The sequence below is a fragment of the Diabrotica undecimpunctata genome, chromosome 9 (genome assembly GCF_040954645.1).
Source record: "Diabrotica undecimpunctata isolate CICGRU chromosome 9, icDiaUnde3, whole genome shotgun sequence".
In the NCBI taxonomy this organism is placed as follows: domain Eukaryota; kingdom Metazoa; phylum Arthropoda; class Insecta; order Coleoptera; family Chrysomelidae; genus Diabrotica; species Diabrotica undecimpunctata.
The window spans coordinates 107,857,270-107,872,373 of record NC_092811.1 but is presented as its reverse complement, the minus strand read 5'-3'; the positions used below and the strand labels follow the sequence as shown (position 1 = coordinate 107,872,373).

General features: G+C 30.7%; 1 protein-coding gene and 1 long non-coding RNA gene across 2 annotated transcripts; one reads left to right on the top strand and one right to left on the bottom strand.

Moving 5' to 3' along the window:
- Window positions 1-1,135: 1,135 nt before the first annotated feature.
- Window positions 1,136-1,675, bottom strand: LOC140449848 (uncharacterized). The gene is made up of 2 exons (XR_011951901.1): window positions 1,468-1,675; window positions 1,136-1,411 (listed from the first exon to the last, which is right to left on the bottom strand). It is a non-coding gene; the product is annotated as an uncharacterized lncRNA (long non-coding RNA).
- A 2,959-nt stretch (window positions 1,676-4,634) lies between these two features.
- Window positions 4,635-7,291, top strand: LOC140449847 (uncharacterized). The gene is made up of 3 exons (XM_072543215.1): window positions 4,635-6,257; window positions 6,473-7,026; window positions 7,094-7,291. The coding sequence occupies exons 1-2, from the start codon at window positions 6,163-6,165 to the stop codon at window positions 7,020-7,022; spliced, it is 645 nt and encodes a 214-aa protein (XP_072399316.1). The 5' UTR covers window positions 4,635-6,162; the 3' UTR covers window positions 7,023-7,026; window positions 7,094-7,291.
- The last annotated feature ends 7,813 nt before the right edge of the window (window positions 7,292-15,104 follow it).

Below are 15,104 nucleotides of genomic sequence, written 5' to 3'. Positions count from 1 at the left end.
ACTATTTTAGATAATACACTTCTCCAAAAAATTAACTCGCCACTTTGAAATATTAAAATATTTTATTAGCGTTAATAAAAATTTTCATTGTAATGTTATATTTTGCAAGCCCTTTGTATACTCTATTCGTACACTCTATATTTATTGACTGTGTTTTATCGCTATAGTTTTTTTTGCAACAAAACAAAAAGAAGCAAAAAATGTACTAATTCTATAAATATACTAATTTCCAAGTGTTCACGAATTTTATTCGGCTACTGTTTAATTGTTGATTATTGTTAATTGTGTTTATTATGGAGCGTCAATCACGTAATTTAACCCGACATGAATGTGCCTAAGCAGTGATACTGTCGGAAGAAGGTTGGAGTTATCTACCGAAGAATTGGTAGTCGGTTTAATGTGTCTCACACATCCGTCTCACGGGTGTTAGAAAGATTCCTCGAAACGGGGGATCATACTCGCAGATCAGAGCAAGGACGAAATCGGGTAACTACCCCTATTAGTAGTATAGCAAGCGGGGTTCAAACGCACTTTGGTAACCTGTCCATCAGGGTCTCCGATGCGAAGGTATCGATGCCATGATTTGACCTTGGGGGTGTACAAGAAGTACAAGAAGTGATCGACAATGACCAGAGGGTTGTAAGAACTGGTCGCTTATCGCTTGATCTCTTCTTCTTCTCTCCCGAAGAAGTGATCAACAATGACCAGAGGGTCGTAAGAACTAGTCGCTTATCTCTAGATCTCTTCTTCTCAGCCGAAGAATTGTCACCTACGTTACCTGTATGTTTTTACACCTGTCTCACTTGTCTCTTCTTTGTCTTACCTGTCCTGAAGAAGTAAAAGAATCGGTCGACAATGACCAGAGGGGGTGTCTTTGAGTGGAACGGACCACCTTGTATGTCGAGTGCAAAACTCATCGCTTATCGCTTCATCTCCTCTTCTTTTAGTTAAATTTGTACAGGGTGATTGAAATAAATGAGTATTGAGACTTGGAAATTTTTTTTTGGTAGTGGCGAGTCAAAAAATAACTTGTTGTGTACAGACTTGCTTAGTCGTATCTAGCCTAGCCTAGCCTAGCCTAGCCAATGTCGTTTTTACTCTTGAAATTTAAGGAAATTAAAGAAAAAACAATGTACCAAATATAAAAGTTTATTTATAAACGATGATATAATTCATAATACTGATAAATTGCTATATTATTCCATAGGTTTGTTTTTACGTCTTGCCAATACGACCACGTCACCTGGTCAATATACTTTGCCCAAATTAATGCATCTCTGTGCAGTGGATGTTCATCAGGTATTTGGGCATTGTAATTGCTTTTATAATTAAACACCTCCTCCGATAAGATTTCTTCTTTAATTATAAGAATTCCCATACCCGAAGCTGGTATCGGTAGGTGGATTAAAGGCTGAAATAAAGAAAAAAAATTAATCAATAATAATTGAATATTTGTTACCAGTATACCTTTATGAATCAGACATAGTTTCATAACAATACAATGTAGTAGGTTCAGCGTCCATGTGGACGTCTAAGGATCTTGTACAAAAACAAAAAAATTTCTTGCATTCGAAACATGGTATTGTTCCATACATTTTGTTGTACCATGATATGGTAGGTCTAGTTTGCGGTTTTATTTTTTTTTTCGGTCTTAAATTGTAAGCTTACAAATCGTTTTTCGTCTTTGAAAACTGCCTCCCATTTATTTAATTGAGACTAAAATAAAGAGCGTTATTTCAAAATATTTATTCAATGTAAATAACTTACCAGCATTCGCTTTTAGTTTTGGGTGACTGTAGATTAATTAAAAAACGATTTACAAAACTTTATAAAATAATTATTTATCATTGTAACCCCATGGAAGAGTATCAGTGGATAAATAATTTAATATTCTCTTATCATCGTACGGGCTAAGGGCCACCTTTGTTTGCGACATTGTATAAACATCATGCTTTTTCGACACTATTGAATTTTGTGAAATTTCTACGATTACCTTATTAAATAAACTTGCATAATAGTCATCATAGGATAGTTCCGTTAATGCAGATTTTTTTATTCCTTTAGCCTTTTTAATTTCTTCATTCTTATTTAAAATTTTCATAGTGTACATTTTTGAACGTAATCCTATAAAGTGTGTCATCAATTCCCCTTGGTTCTCATCTTTCATCAGACCTAACACTTTTTTATTCTGTAATGGAATATTGTATACATTATTCTCTTTGTAGTCTGATGTGTCAAATTTGTCAATGTCTTCTCTAATATGTTTATATATATCGTCAACAAAAAACTGATATATTAAACTATCTGTATCTGTATATAATAATTTTGCCTGATCTTTAAATTTTTTTATGACATAATTATAATGAAAGTCATATAAAATTGTTTTGGAAATATCTAAAATACACATCCCTATATATATCGGTTTATTAAAATTGACTTTTTGTTTTGTCATTTCAATTATTACAGTATTTTCATCGAAAACAGTACAACTATGAAAATTAGGTTGGGATATATAGAAATTTGCTCCATATCTTCCATTATATTTGTTTACAATTTTTATTTCTCTGTGTTTCCTGACATTTTCAATACTTTTACCGTAAGGGGCATTAATAAAAAGTTTAAATAAGTTTTTTTCAAATTCATTTTTGCTTTTCTTTCGCAAGTCAATGTTCAAATCGATATATTTTTTTAACCAAGGGGATTGTTTAAATTTCAAACAGCGATGAATTTTCGTTATTTTCAAACCCAAGTTAACAATCTGTTTCAAATATATATAATGAATAACATATTTTTTTTTATCGTACAATGTGGTTAATAATTTGGGAATTGTTGAATTAGAAGATGGTGGGATTATGTGTTCAGGACAAAGAGGTAAATCTTTATGTAAATTAAAAAGATCTTTTGGATATTCAATGTCTACCTCAAGTATATATCCATATTCTCCATCATTGGGACAATCCAATATATGTTCTTTATAAATATCAATCAAATTAATCCATTCAAAGCCTGCATATGGCAACGCATAACTCATCGCTGTACCATAAAGATTATTAAAATCCCAATACATTAGATAGGAGATTTCTTTATCAGGATTGTATTTATCTTCCATATATTTATTATTAGCTTCTCCATATCTATTACTACACTGTGAAACTCCTCCTCGTTTGGCTTTTTCAAAAAACAAAACCATCTCACTGTCTCTTAATAACTCTAATTCGACATTGGTTACTTTTAACATAGCATCAAAGGCTAATCCTGGTAAAGTATAATAATGAAGACTATCTAATCCATAAGTTTTTAAACACATATATCGAAAATTCTCAAAAATGTCAGCCAAAAGGAGTACATCTGTCTTTAAATATAATTCTGCATATTCCTGCAAGTTTTTTATCTGAAATCTAGTCCAAACGTTGCAGGCATGTTGATAGTCCTCTTTAGTAATATACTCGTTATTGATTTTACTATAAAAATTTTCAATAGGCGGAAGACAAGTGACCTGTAATTTCTCCCAACTATCTAAATACTCATAAGGGAAAACACCCTTTCTTTTAACCAAATTAAACTTCGAATCATCATTAAAATATCTACGTGTAATATTTTTTTGGTTATCATCTAGATATGAGGAAAGTTGATTTAATGAACATGACATAAATCTAAAGGAATCAATAAATCTAAAACTAATATTAGTGCCATGGATATATTTGGTAAATGATATATACCTCTCTTTGTTTAGCGGTAATAGTGACAGATGCCCTTGTATGTCAGAATTAAGACTTTTAATTAAAAAATGAGCGTCGTAGCCAGAGAGATTATGAAATGCGATAGGAATTGTGTACGAAGTCTTGTAATTAATGTTACACCTTCTGTGGCTTGCCCCACGAAATTGTCCGGTAATATGACAGTGATCTCGTACCTTTTCTGATTTATCAATAGGTTTTGAGCAAATATGACAAATAAAGGTTGAATTAAAATCTTTCTGTTCTTTATCAGTTAATGATATAACCTTTTGAAATTTTTGAAATAAATTTTCTCTATATATTTTCATAGCTATCTCTTTGAGTTCTCTCACAAACCATGTTTGACAATCACGACCCGTATATGTTTGTAAGTAGGATAAAGAATCATCATATGAACATTTAAAATAATAAGCTATACTGAAAGCTTCATGCTTTTCAGTTAAACAAGATTTCAAATTATTATTATTATCGTTAAACTTTGTAAGAATACTTTCAAGATCAGCATATATAACAAACGGAACACGTTCCTTATGATTAAAATTTTTAAATTTCATTAAATAATTTTTTTCGGTAGGTAAAACCATTTTAACAGAATTTATCTTAAAACAATCCTCTAAATGATTTTGTAAATATGTCTCACTGCTAAAATGATTAAAACATCGTTCACAAAACCGTTTTTTATTTCGAACGTTCCCAACTTTTTTGCCACATAATCTTGAAAAATGTTTAATATGAGCAAAATGAAATACTCGCTGTTTTATGTAATTTTCCTCCTCCTCATTATCATCATTTACAATATTATCCATGGCATTTAATACAAGTAAATTTATTCGAGGAGAAAAATTTGTTTGGCTAAATATCAAAGGTAGAATTTCATTTCTTGTTCCCAATGAAAAGACATTTATAGCAAGTTTATTTAATTTTTCAAATTTTGGAATATCTTTAATATCAATGGGAAAACTGATATTATCAAATTTTAATATTTTACTAAAGTGAGGATAAGATGATGTTCGGTCAACACTTTTTGTGGCAGGGTGTAAGGCAGCAACAACTGACCAAAGGAAACAATAAGGATCAGAATTCCTAACATTAATTACACTTCTAGTATTCTTTATATACTTAGGTAGCTCAACGTATGTTGAAATACCACCAAGTAATGGATTATATTTGTTTATATTAACTTTTAAGTTTAAAATGTGGGATAGTGCCCATCCACTGTCTTTTTCTTGAAAATCTTCAAACTTTCTTAAAACGGTGTCTATACAATTGATTTTATACCAATCTTTTATGTTTGTGTTTTGATCAATTATTGTATTTTTCGTGGAAAAATGTTTAACAGACGTTTCACCATCTTGAGGTTTGATGAAAAGTCCATAAAAAATTACATTAACTTTTAACATACATGAAACTAAATTTTTTTTAATTTGAATTGAAAAACTTTTAAAAGCCTTTTCCATAAATAGTTTAGGGTCTTTATATTTTAAATTTATGATAACGCCTGTCTTAACTCTGCTATTAAAACAAGATTCCAAATCCTGCCACAATAAGCCTTTCTTAATATTTTTTCTAACATTTAATCTGTTTTTAAAATTTTCTAAATATGTTTTAAGGATAGCCATATTCGCCTCTACACAATGAAAATTTCTAATACAAGTAGCCCTATTTTTTATACATTTCTTTAAGAGTAAAATTTGTTTTTTCAAATATTTTATATAGTTTTGTAAATCAGTTTTAGTTTTAATTAATCTACTTACTGTTTCTATCTTCTTCACCATTTCAGTGGAAATTTCATCAATCACTTTAGTACTCATGTTCAAAGACCAACGTAAACTTCAAGACCAACGTAAACTTCAAGACACAAATGCCAGCGAGTAAAATCAATCCTGTATTTATACTACATTAAAAAAAAATCCATTGACGCATTTCCACAACATGCTATGCAACGTGATTATATTTTTCTTCATCGAAAACACATTATGTATACAATAAACATATTGAAAGATAACGCTGATGTTAACATATTTTTCGGTCAAATCGGACACGAAGTATTTATACTACATAAAAAATCCATTGACGTATTTCAACAACACGCTATTCAGCGTGATTATATTTTTCTATCTTTATCGAAAAGACATTATACATGCAATAAACATATTGAAGGCTAACGCTGACGTAATTGCATTTTTAGGTCAAATAGGTCACGAAAATACATTATATGCAGATAAGCACATTTTATTCAGATAAGCATAAATTAAGTTTTGAATAATAAACGTTTTTACTAATAAACATGTTTTGTACTATTTTCTGCATTGCAATAAAGATCAAATAGGTCAATTACGTTAATGTATTTTTTTATTCTTACTATTTAAATTCGTTTAATTTTAAAGTGATCTATCAGTTAGTCAGTGAACACTAAACTATCAAAATGAGCGGTGTACCTTGCCAACTAGTCATCATGACCGAGGATCCAATCAACTTACCAATAAAGGATGCATTTGTTATCGTCAAGCAGTTGTTTATGTAAGTATTTTTTTCCTTTTGTGATTTTGTTCTACATGATTTTATTTCGTTTTTACTGGTTTATTTTTTATTATAAATATTTTATGGGATTATTGTTTTTCCAATCGATCTTTACATTTATAAATAATTTTATTGTGTTTTCTCGATTTGATTTATGATTTTGTTTGCTGTTGGTTGATTTACGTTTTTTTTTTTTTTTTTTTTTTCTATTCAAGATATGGTGTAACGGATGTGTCACTTAGGGGTGACCGTATATTTGTGGAGTTAACGTACTCACCAAATAACAAAAACTTGAAGAAAAAATTTGGGTACCTTCCATTGAGGTATATGAGACTAAAAATTGAGAACGAGGGAGAGTTCCATGTACTGGAAAATATATGTAAAAAATATAGATTCAACCTGTTAGATGATGAGGTGGAGGAATTCGAGAAGTATCAACAGCAAAAACATTTGGTGGGTACGAAGAGAGGATATCTTCCTCCGCCTCCTCTTCTTTCTCATTTTGGACACTCTTCTGGGTATCCTTCCATTTTACCATCAACTTCAAGTTCTCCGTTTCCAACAACGACTTCTCCACCAACGAATTGGTCTCATCCCGCAACTGCCACATCAAATGACGACAACAACGAACCTCCAACAAAAAAACAGAAAAGAAAAGTGATGAAGATACCAACAACGACGACGACGACGACGACGACGCAAAATCCAGAGGATGTAGTAGATTTAGAAGACCTGACTATGGAACACTTCCTTAGCCAGAAATAGAAAAGTAAGTGATTTTTTTTTTTTTTTTTTTTGTTTCGATATAATTCTAAATTTTACTATTTGTGTTTCAGATGGTTTGGGGAGTAAAAGTATGTGAGAATTATATTTTATTAAATAAAATACTTTTGTAATTATTATCTATGTATTTTATTTCATTTACACCTTTTACTTTACTAAAAAATATTGATCAATATTTTTGCGATATCGACCATCATTAATGTCGCTATCTTTGAAAATTGATAAGAATCCATAATTTTCTTTCCAGCATATTGAACATATTTTTTTAAAATCTTCAAAAGTCATATCTGTTCCGACGTGGTCATTGTAAATGTGTTTTAGGTTTAAATCGTCTTGTTTAAATACAATTAAAGTATTTGCATTGTCTCTTATAAGGTGTTTAGGTATTTTTGCATAACTCTGGCTCAAATAAAATGGATCCACCTGAGAATGTCGGGACATGCTAAAATATTCACGAATAACATCTTGGTTGTCACACGCAACATCATCAAAGATAAAAATTGAATTGGGCTTCGCTTCAGATGGGTGCATTATATCCGTACTTCCACTGTAAGTATAATATCCTATTCCTTTAATTGGTTCCAGCAAAGTTTCTAAATATTTGTACTTTGGTTGCATTAATGATTTTGAGTAAATATACACATTTTCAAATTTTAATCCATTAGCATGTTCCAATAGACTTATCATCACATTGGTCTTACCACAATTTGAAGGGCCAACTATAAGACATCGAATAGTTGAAGGGAACAAAACTCCATGCTTTTTAAACTTATTCTCAATTGGTTCCAATAAATTATTCTCCACATCAAGCGTAGTCTTTTGTTTTACAAGCTTCATGTCTGGTATCAATTTAAAAATAAATGTCTTGTGTGTATCTATTAATAAAAGACTATTTTTAATTTTTTATTTTTTTTATTGTCAACACTTTCTACAATATTTATACCAATAATGAATATTAAATACATTGTTTAGAGCACATTGTAAATTTTCATTGTTATGTTGAAAACATGGATGTGATTTAAAAATATGATTCATAGTCTCATCGGAAAGTATATTAGGTTCATCTTCTACACAATCAATGCGATTTTCCATGAATTTTTCCAAATATTTTTTTGTTTCATGATTTCTTACCAATATTGTTTCGTCTAATACGTTGTCGTGTAAAAATTTTGAAATTTCTTCATATTTTAGATGAGTATCACAAAAATGCCAAGATTGCCAATTTAAACCATGGTTTTGAACACATTGTTGTTCGATACATTTTATATATGACTTATTTATCATTGCTTCTGTTACTGGTAAAACAACCATTCTGTGTATAATGTTTTCTGTAGTAGGATCTAAAATAGCAATTTCCCTACAAAGAAATACATCTTCTCCAGGAAAAGAGAAACCTTGGATATCCACAATGAACATGTTTCCTTTCTCTCTCGATATTCTCTAACAACAAACAAAATCTTGCAAGTGGAACGTCTTTTACATATTTTTCTATCCCCTCTTTATTATATTGCGTCACTTTTATCTATCCATGAGTTGTGAGAACTATCAAAACCTAACCACTTGACAAAAATTTTATTTTTCTTTCTCTTTAATACCTTTTCAACTAAATAACTGTCTTTATGTTTAACTTTTTGTAGCTGTTCTTTATAAAATCCCCCAAGAATTTCTTCACCTTTATAGTCTTTTAAATAATATGTAATAGGGTTTCCCAGTTTTATTTTATAAACAGTGAAAATTTCATTAGACCAATTTGGATTGTATTTTTTGTCAAAAACTCCTCGATGTTTTGAAATGCGTACATGATCACCAATATGAAATTTTTGACTTTCCAAATCGACAATTTTAATGTGATTGTATACAGTGTTTAACAATAGTTTTTCATGCTTCTTCTTAACATCCACTGGTTTCATTCCTATTGTTCTGTGAACTTTATTGTTGTATTCAATAACAACTTGTTGTAAATTATCAATCCATTTGTAGGTACCGTTGAAACTAAACTGTTTCCAAATCATTGATTTAATCGTGCGAATGACTCGCTCAGCAATCGCAGCCTTTTTCTCACTGTATACATTGTAATGATTAATATTATATTTTTTCATCAATTTTTTCATATGTGGATTAAAAAATTCAGTTCCCATATCTGTTTGAAGATTATTTGGTTTTTGCTGTTTAAACACATACTCCATACATTTGGCTACTTCAAAACCTGATTTATTTTTTAGTGGTAAAGCCCATAAAAATTTTGAAAAACAATTTATTACAACCAAAATATATTTGAAATTTCTGTTTGTATTTGAATATTTTTGCATATCAATCAAGTCGGCTTGGAACAAATCATTAAGAGATTTTATAATAATTCTTCGTCTTTTAAAGTTAATTCTTGCAGGTTTGTGTAACTCATTAACGATATCTCTTTTAACAGACATGATATTTATTCTACAATATTTGCCTCTTTTAGTTCTTCAATAATTGAATTTATTTCATTTGTATGTCCTGTATGGCCAGCTAGCTGTGAAGATAGTAATAAACGTAATCGCTCTACAAGTTCATTTGGATCATCCCAGTGGACGTAATCGATTTTATTGTTGTTTACTTCCATAACCAATCCTTTACCTTCTGTTATTGGTGCAATTATTTTTTTATATTTTTCTAATCTACTACCATCTATCTGTTTACTTGATCTGTAATGCCTTCTGTGAGCATTCGTCGCTACAACTATCTTTTTATAGTTATTCTCATCTTCATCTGTAAAACTAGCTGGATATTTCTTAAACAAAAGCTCATATAAACCTGGTGTTCCCCTGTACCTTTTCTTTTTTAAAAGAATATCAGCACCATCTAAATCTATTTCAGAATTCCCAATCAGTAGCTTTTCAGATGTTTCATCAAATCGAATTCCATATTTATGATCAAATTCTTTGTTTAGAACATCAGCGTGCATATTTGTAATATATTTCCTAGGTAAAGGATCATATTGATCCCAGTAGTCTACACGCGCCTGGTTAGCAATATCTTCAAATCGATTTTCAGAGTGTTTATCATTTTTAATCTGTTCTTTTATATCATCCACTTCAATGTTGTCCAATATCGATTGTTTGATTTCACTTGTTTCAAAGTCAGTAGTTTCATTATCGTCATCATCGTTTTTAATGTACCTTAAAGGTTCATCGTTTTTTGTTTCATTTTCTGGACTGGAATTTTGTGAACTATTTAACTTGTTTTCGATATTTTTCAAGTGTTTTGTAATTGGATTAAATAAATCTTCTTGGATTATTTGTCCTTGTTTTAATTGTCTTAATTTACTTTGGATGTTTCTCCGTTTAGTTATAAGTTGTCTTTTCAAATCTTTATTCATCGTAAAATGTAGGTTTTCGCTTAACTTCTGAACAGCTCTGGATCAGGTCTCGAACAGGTTCTGATCAGGTCTTGAACAGGTCTCGAACAGGTCTTAAACAGGTCTTGAACAGGTCTTGAACAGGTCTCGAACAGGTCTCGAACAGGTCTCGAACAGGTCTCGAACAGGTCTTGAACAGGTCTCGAACAGGTCTCGAACAGGTCTTGAACAGGTCTTGAACAGCTTTGAACAGGTCTTGAACAGCTTTGAACAGGTCTTGAACAGGTCTTGAACAGGTCTCGAACAGGTCTCGAACAGGTCTCGAACAGGTCTTGAACAGGTCTTGAACAGGTCTTGAACAGCTTTCAGATTTGGTACTAGTCTAGCCCCCAATTAGACACTTATGTTTAACATCAACAAGGTTATGAAAATATTTATTGTGTACAGGGTGTTAAATAAGAGTAAACTTTTTTTTAACTTTTTATTTATACTTAAAAACCCAAAGATTTGCTTCATTAGATGAACTACAGTTAAAACATTTGAACTACATTGGTTAGAAGATTATAATTAACAATACGGTCATGTATAATTATACAATAAGCAGTTGTGTTAGCTGGTATATTCTTATTAGTTTCTATTTCTATTCTCATATCGACACTTCCTGATTTAATTGATTCATTTTGTCTGCTGCAATCAATAACAAATATCGGAGCAACAGCACAGAATTGTAACATAGTAAGGCATGGATCTCCTATGGATTTGTAATAGTACGACGGTTGAAATTGTGCATACATTTCATATGCAAGGGCATAATGTCTTTTACTAAAGTTCAAGTTCAAATTGTCATACGGGTACATTTCAGAATTTAGAAATAGCTTTAAGTTTGTAAGATTACAGTGATCAAAATAGCTGTTCTCTTCTTTTATTGCATTCTTTTTGGCAGTTTGTAATGCAAACAAAACAAATCGTGGTCTCTCCAATAGACTGGTAGTTTTTACATTCCAGTTAAATTTCATTGTCTGAGGCAGTAGAGGAATTTCATGATATTCCCAGCTTCTATATGCAAGCTCCAAACTGGACCCATTTTCAATAAATTTATATAAACGTAACTTTTCTGAATCGGACACTTGAATATGAGGCATTTTCCATATTAATTTAAATATTTCCACTTTTGGTTTCAGTTCAGTTTCTACTGTAGACATTACTGCATTTAAATCAGTTGAACTTCTTATCAATACGAGTTCTTGGCGTATGTTAATAAGAATTTTTGTAAAATCTTCAAAAAATCCAAGTACAAGTTTGAGTGGCATACAAACATTAAAATTTCCTGCTTTATCAGCAACTGTTGGTGTGTCATTAATACTCCAACCTATACAGTTGTATCGATTAGATTCAGTTTGTGTGAACGAAGCATAGTTTTTCATTGTCGTTGTTATACCTAAATTTCTCACTCTATCTATTACACAGCCTCCAATTTCATATCGTATTTCATCAAATAAATGCATCAAACCATTATTAATAAAGCGCAAAGTATTGCTTTCTTTCCCATCATTCGTTAAACGTCCTTCAATATACAGATAACTCTCAGAAGGTAGGGTGTATATATCTTGAGTCTGAATTGGTATTCTTATTTCATCACAATGATTAAAAGTTGCATTGGCATAGGGTAAATGACTGTGCATTTCTCGACTCACAACTGAATTGTCAACCAATACACGATCTCCAATATTTAAAATGTTAAAACTCATATTCCCTCTTCTTACAAGTACACCTCAAGAAAATCCCAAGTATTCTAGTATTAATAAAAAACTTTATTCTACAACAAGTATTTCTTTTCTTTTTCCCTGTCACTGTCGTTGTTGTGTTTTATTTTAAATCCTAGTGAGGTTAAAAAGACTTTGTTTTCTGTTGTCAACGGTTTGAGAGTCTGCTTGTCACTAATGTTTTTATCAACACTCTTAATATTATATACACTGTCCACACCTGGATTAAATTTGCTACAGTTGTAAATTAAAACCATTATTTATACTTTTTTTAAATGTAGTCTTAACGTAATAACTTCTCGTGTGAAATTAACAAGATTACCGTCCTGGTCAACTATTTTAATGAAAATTTCATCAATATATCTATTTGTGACAGGTAAATAAATTACCTTTTTTGGAATTTCCACAATTTTGTAACCCGGTAAGACATTTGGATAAAACATGTGGATGATATGACCTTGGTTTTCATTGACGTATGAATTAGTGATTAGATTACATTCCACACAAATAGAATTAACCTTTGTGATATGCACAGGATTCTCAGCTAAGTGAGTCTTTAAAGGTGAGAGCCGTTTTGGTGTAAATCCCAATAAGGGAGCAATGGTATTTGGTTTTTCAAAATGGATTACTTTGTTGCTTTTTATTTCACATTTGAGTGTATTGTTATTAATTCTCAATATCAAACTTGTAGGTTGATCTATATTATGTTTTTTTCTAGGCACACCTTTACCAATTGTATTATTTTTTTCTTGACTCTTTCCTTTATTAATTTCTGTATCATCTTTATCTGGTGTTTGATCTACTTTTAATTCTAATTCAGTTATTTTTTCAGTTAAATAATTTGAAAGATCTTCGACTTCATAAGAACCATGTGGAATCGTTATATCGTAACCATCTATATAAAACTTGTTGTTTGTTTGGTCTACATTTGGAATTGTATTGTATGACATGAAATCTATTAAACCTAGTACATACTGTTCATTTTCGTTTAAAATAATTGGTGGGTAAATTTTTGTTGATAACACCGATTCTCTTCCAGATAACACAAAAGTGTACGACATGTTCAAACGATAATCATAGAGTAAATAAAAGAATATTATTTTAAAAAGGGTATTTATTTAAAAAATCTAAACACAATTGTCCACAATTTACAGTGTTATAAGTTTGATAAATTTTATGATTATAAACAATTTGACAATAGCCATTTGAATTAAAGTATGATATAGCTTCCAACGGTGGTCTCAGGTTGCCAAAACTGTCAAAATATACGACTTTGGATTTATTCTTCTTGTAAGCTGTCCAATGAGTTCCAGGACCGTCTTTGTTATCTAAATTAATAATTCCACTCTCATGTTGCCAAATTTTTTTCGGAAACCCATTTCTCATCATTACACCTCTAAAATGTGGGATTTTCATTAATTTTGCATATTTTTGTAACTCTACATTTGTCAAAGCATGTTTTGGAATTTTTATTTGATCCATTTTCTTATTCATAAAAAAATACCCATTCCACTTTTATATGGTTTCAAGTATAAACCTTTTCCAATTGCCAGTGCTTCCATTTTACGATTATGACGTTGTTTTTCGAGTAAATCTTCTTTAGCTGCTTTTGCGTCGTTAATAGTTTTCACGATAGCTGATGTACCCCCAGCAATAGTGCCCAATGCGCTCAACCCAGCAAATATCGGTATTAGAGGTAATATACCCCCAGTTTTTGGAACTTGGATTACTCGTGGTTTTTTAATATTCTTGTAAGATTTAACAATTCGTAATGCTTGTTGAATAGCTTCTCTTAATGTTTTTGGTTTGCCTTCCAATAGTTTCTTTCTAATATCTCTAATTACTCTCAATAAACTAAAAGACTTTTGCTTTGAAATTCTTTTTTTGGAACCTTTTCTTTTATGTACGACCTTTCTTTTAGAGGTCTCTCTTGTCTTTTTCTTATTACCAATCATCTTGGCTGTTACTAACCAACTAACAACAATACAGTATTTATTTATTTTTTATTAAAATTCTGATTTGTATACAATGTTTTGCATAAAGTGTGGAGAATACGTCAGTGATTTTTTTAAATATACGATATAAATGCGAGATCATTTTGAGTTTTGCTTTAGTTACTGTATTCTCTTAAAATTAATCATGGGTGTTACAAATCCAGTTTTGACCCATATGTCAGGTCAACTTGTTTCAGCATGTCGAAACTTTAAGATACTTGAATATGAAAAGTATGTGTCACGGTACCCGCCACCACTCTATGAAAAATTAGCTGGTGATGGAACAGCCTTTGTACAACAACATATAACTGGAAATCGAATTTTAGATGGTCCATTCCTTGGTCGACGAGAGCTACCATTTCCGTTACCAGAGATACCTAGGTTAGGAGGAAATAGATAAAGAAAAAAAGATACATATTTTTTTATTATATATTTTTTAATTTAATACAGTTTATTGTTATATCTTAACTTTTTTTTTTCTTGATCATCATCATCATCCTCATCTTCATCGTCTCGTTTTCTTTTTTGAGTATTGTTTAATGATTCGATTTTTGGTTTTTTGACAACAATTAAATTGTCATCAATTATTTTTCGTTTTTCTCTTCTTTTAGAAACTACAGGGCTCACTACAGAAAAATCATCTTGGATATCCATATTCTCTTCTAATTGTTTTACTCTTTTATGATTTAAAAGCTTTTGTTGTATTTTTTCTTTATTTTTTTTCTGCTGGACATTTTGTCTGCGTTTTCTTGATTTGGAAATAGTTATTCCTTGGAGTAATAAAGTACAGTGGTCTATATTTTCAGTTAGTTTTTCCAACATATTTTTAGCCTTGTTCAATTCTTTACTACAACTTTTTGTTACAGCTTTATAATTAGTAGAACCTAGACCCATACCTAATTTCACTTTTGCTTTCATTGCACCAGCTACACCAAGTGCAGCCACCTTTTCAGAAAATGCTGTATTTTTTGAT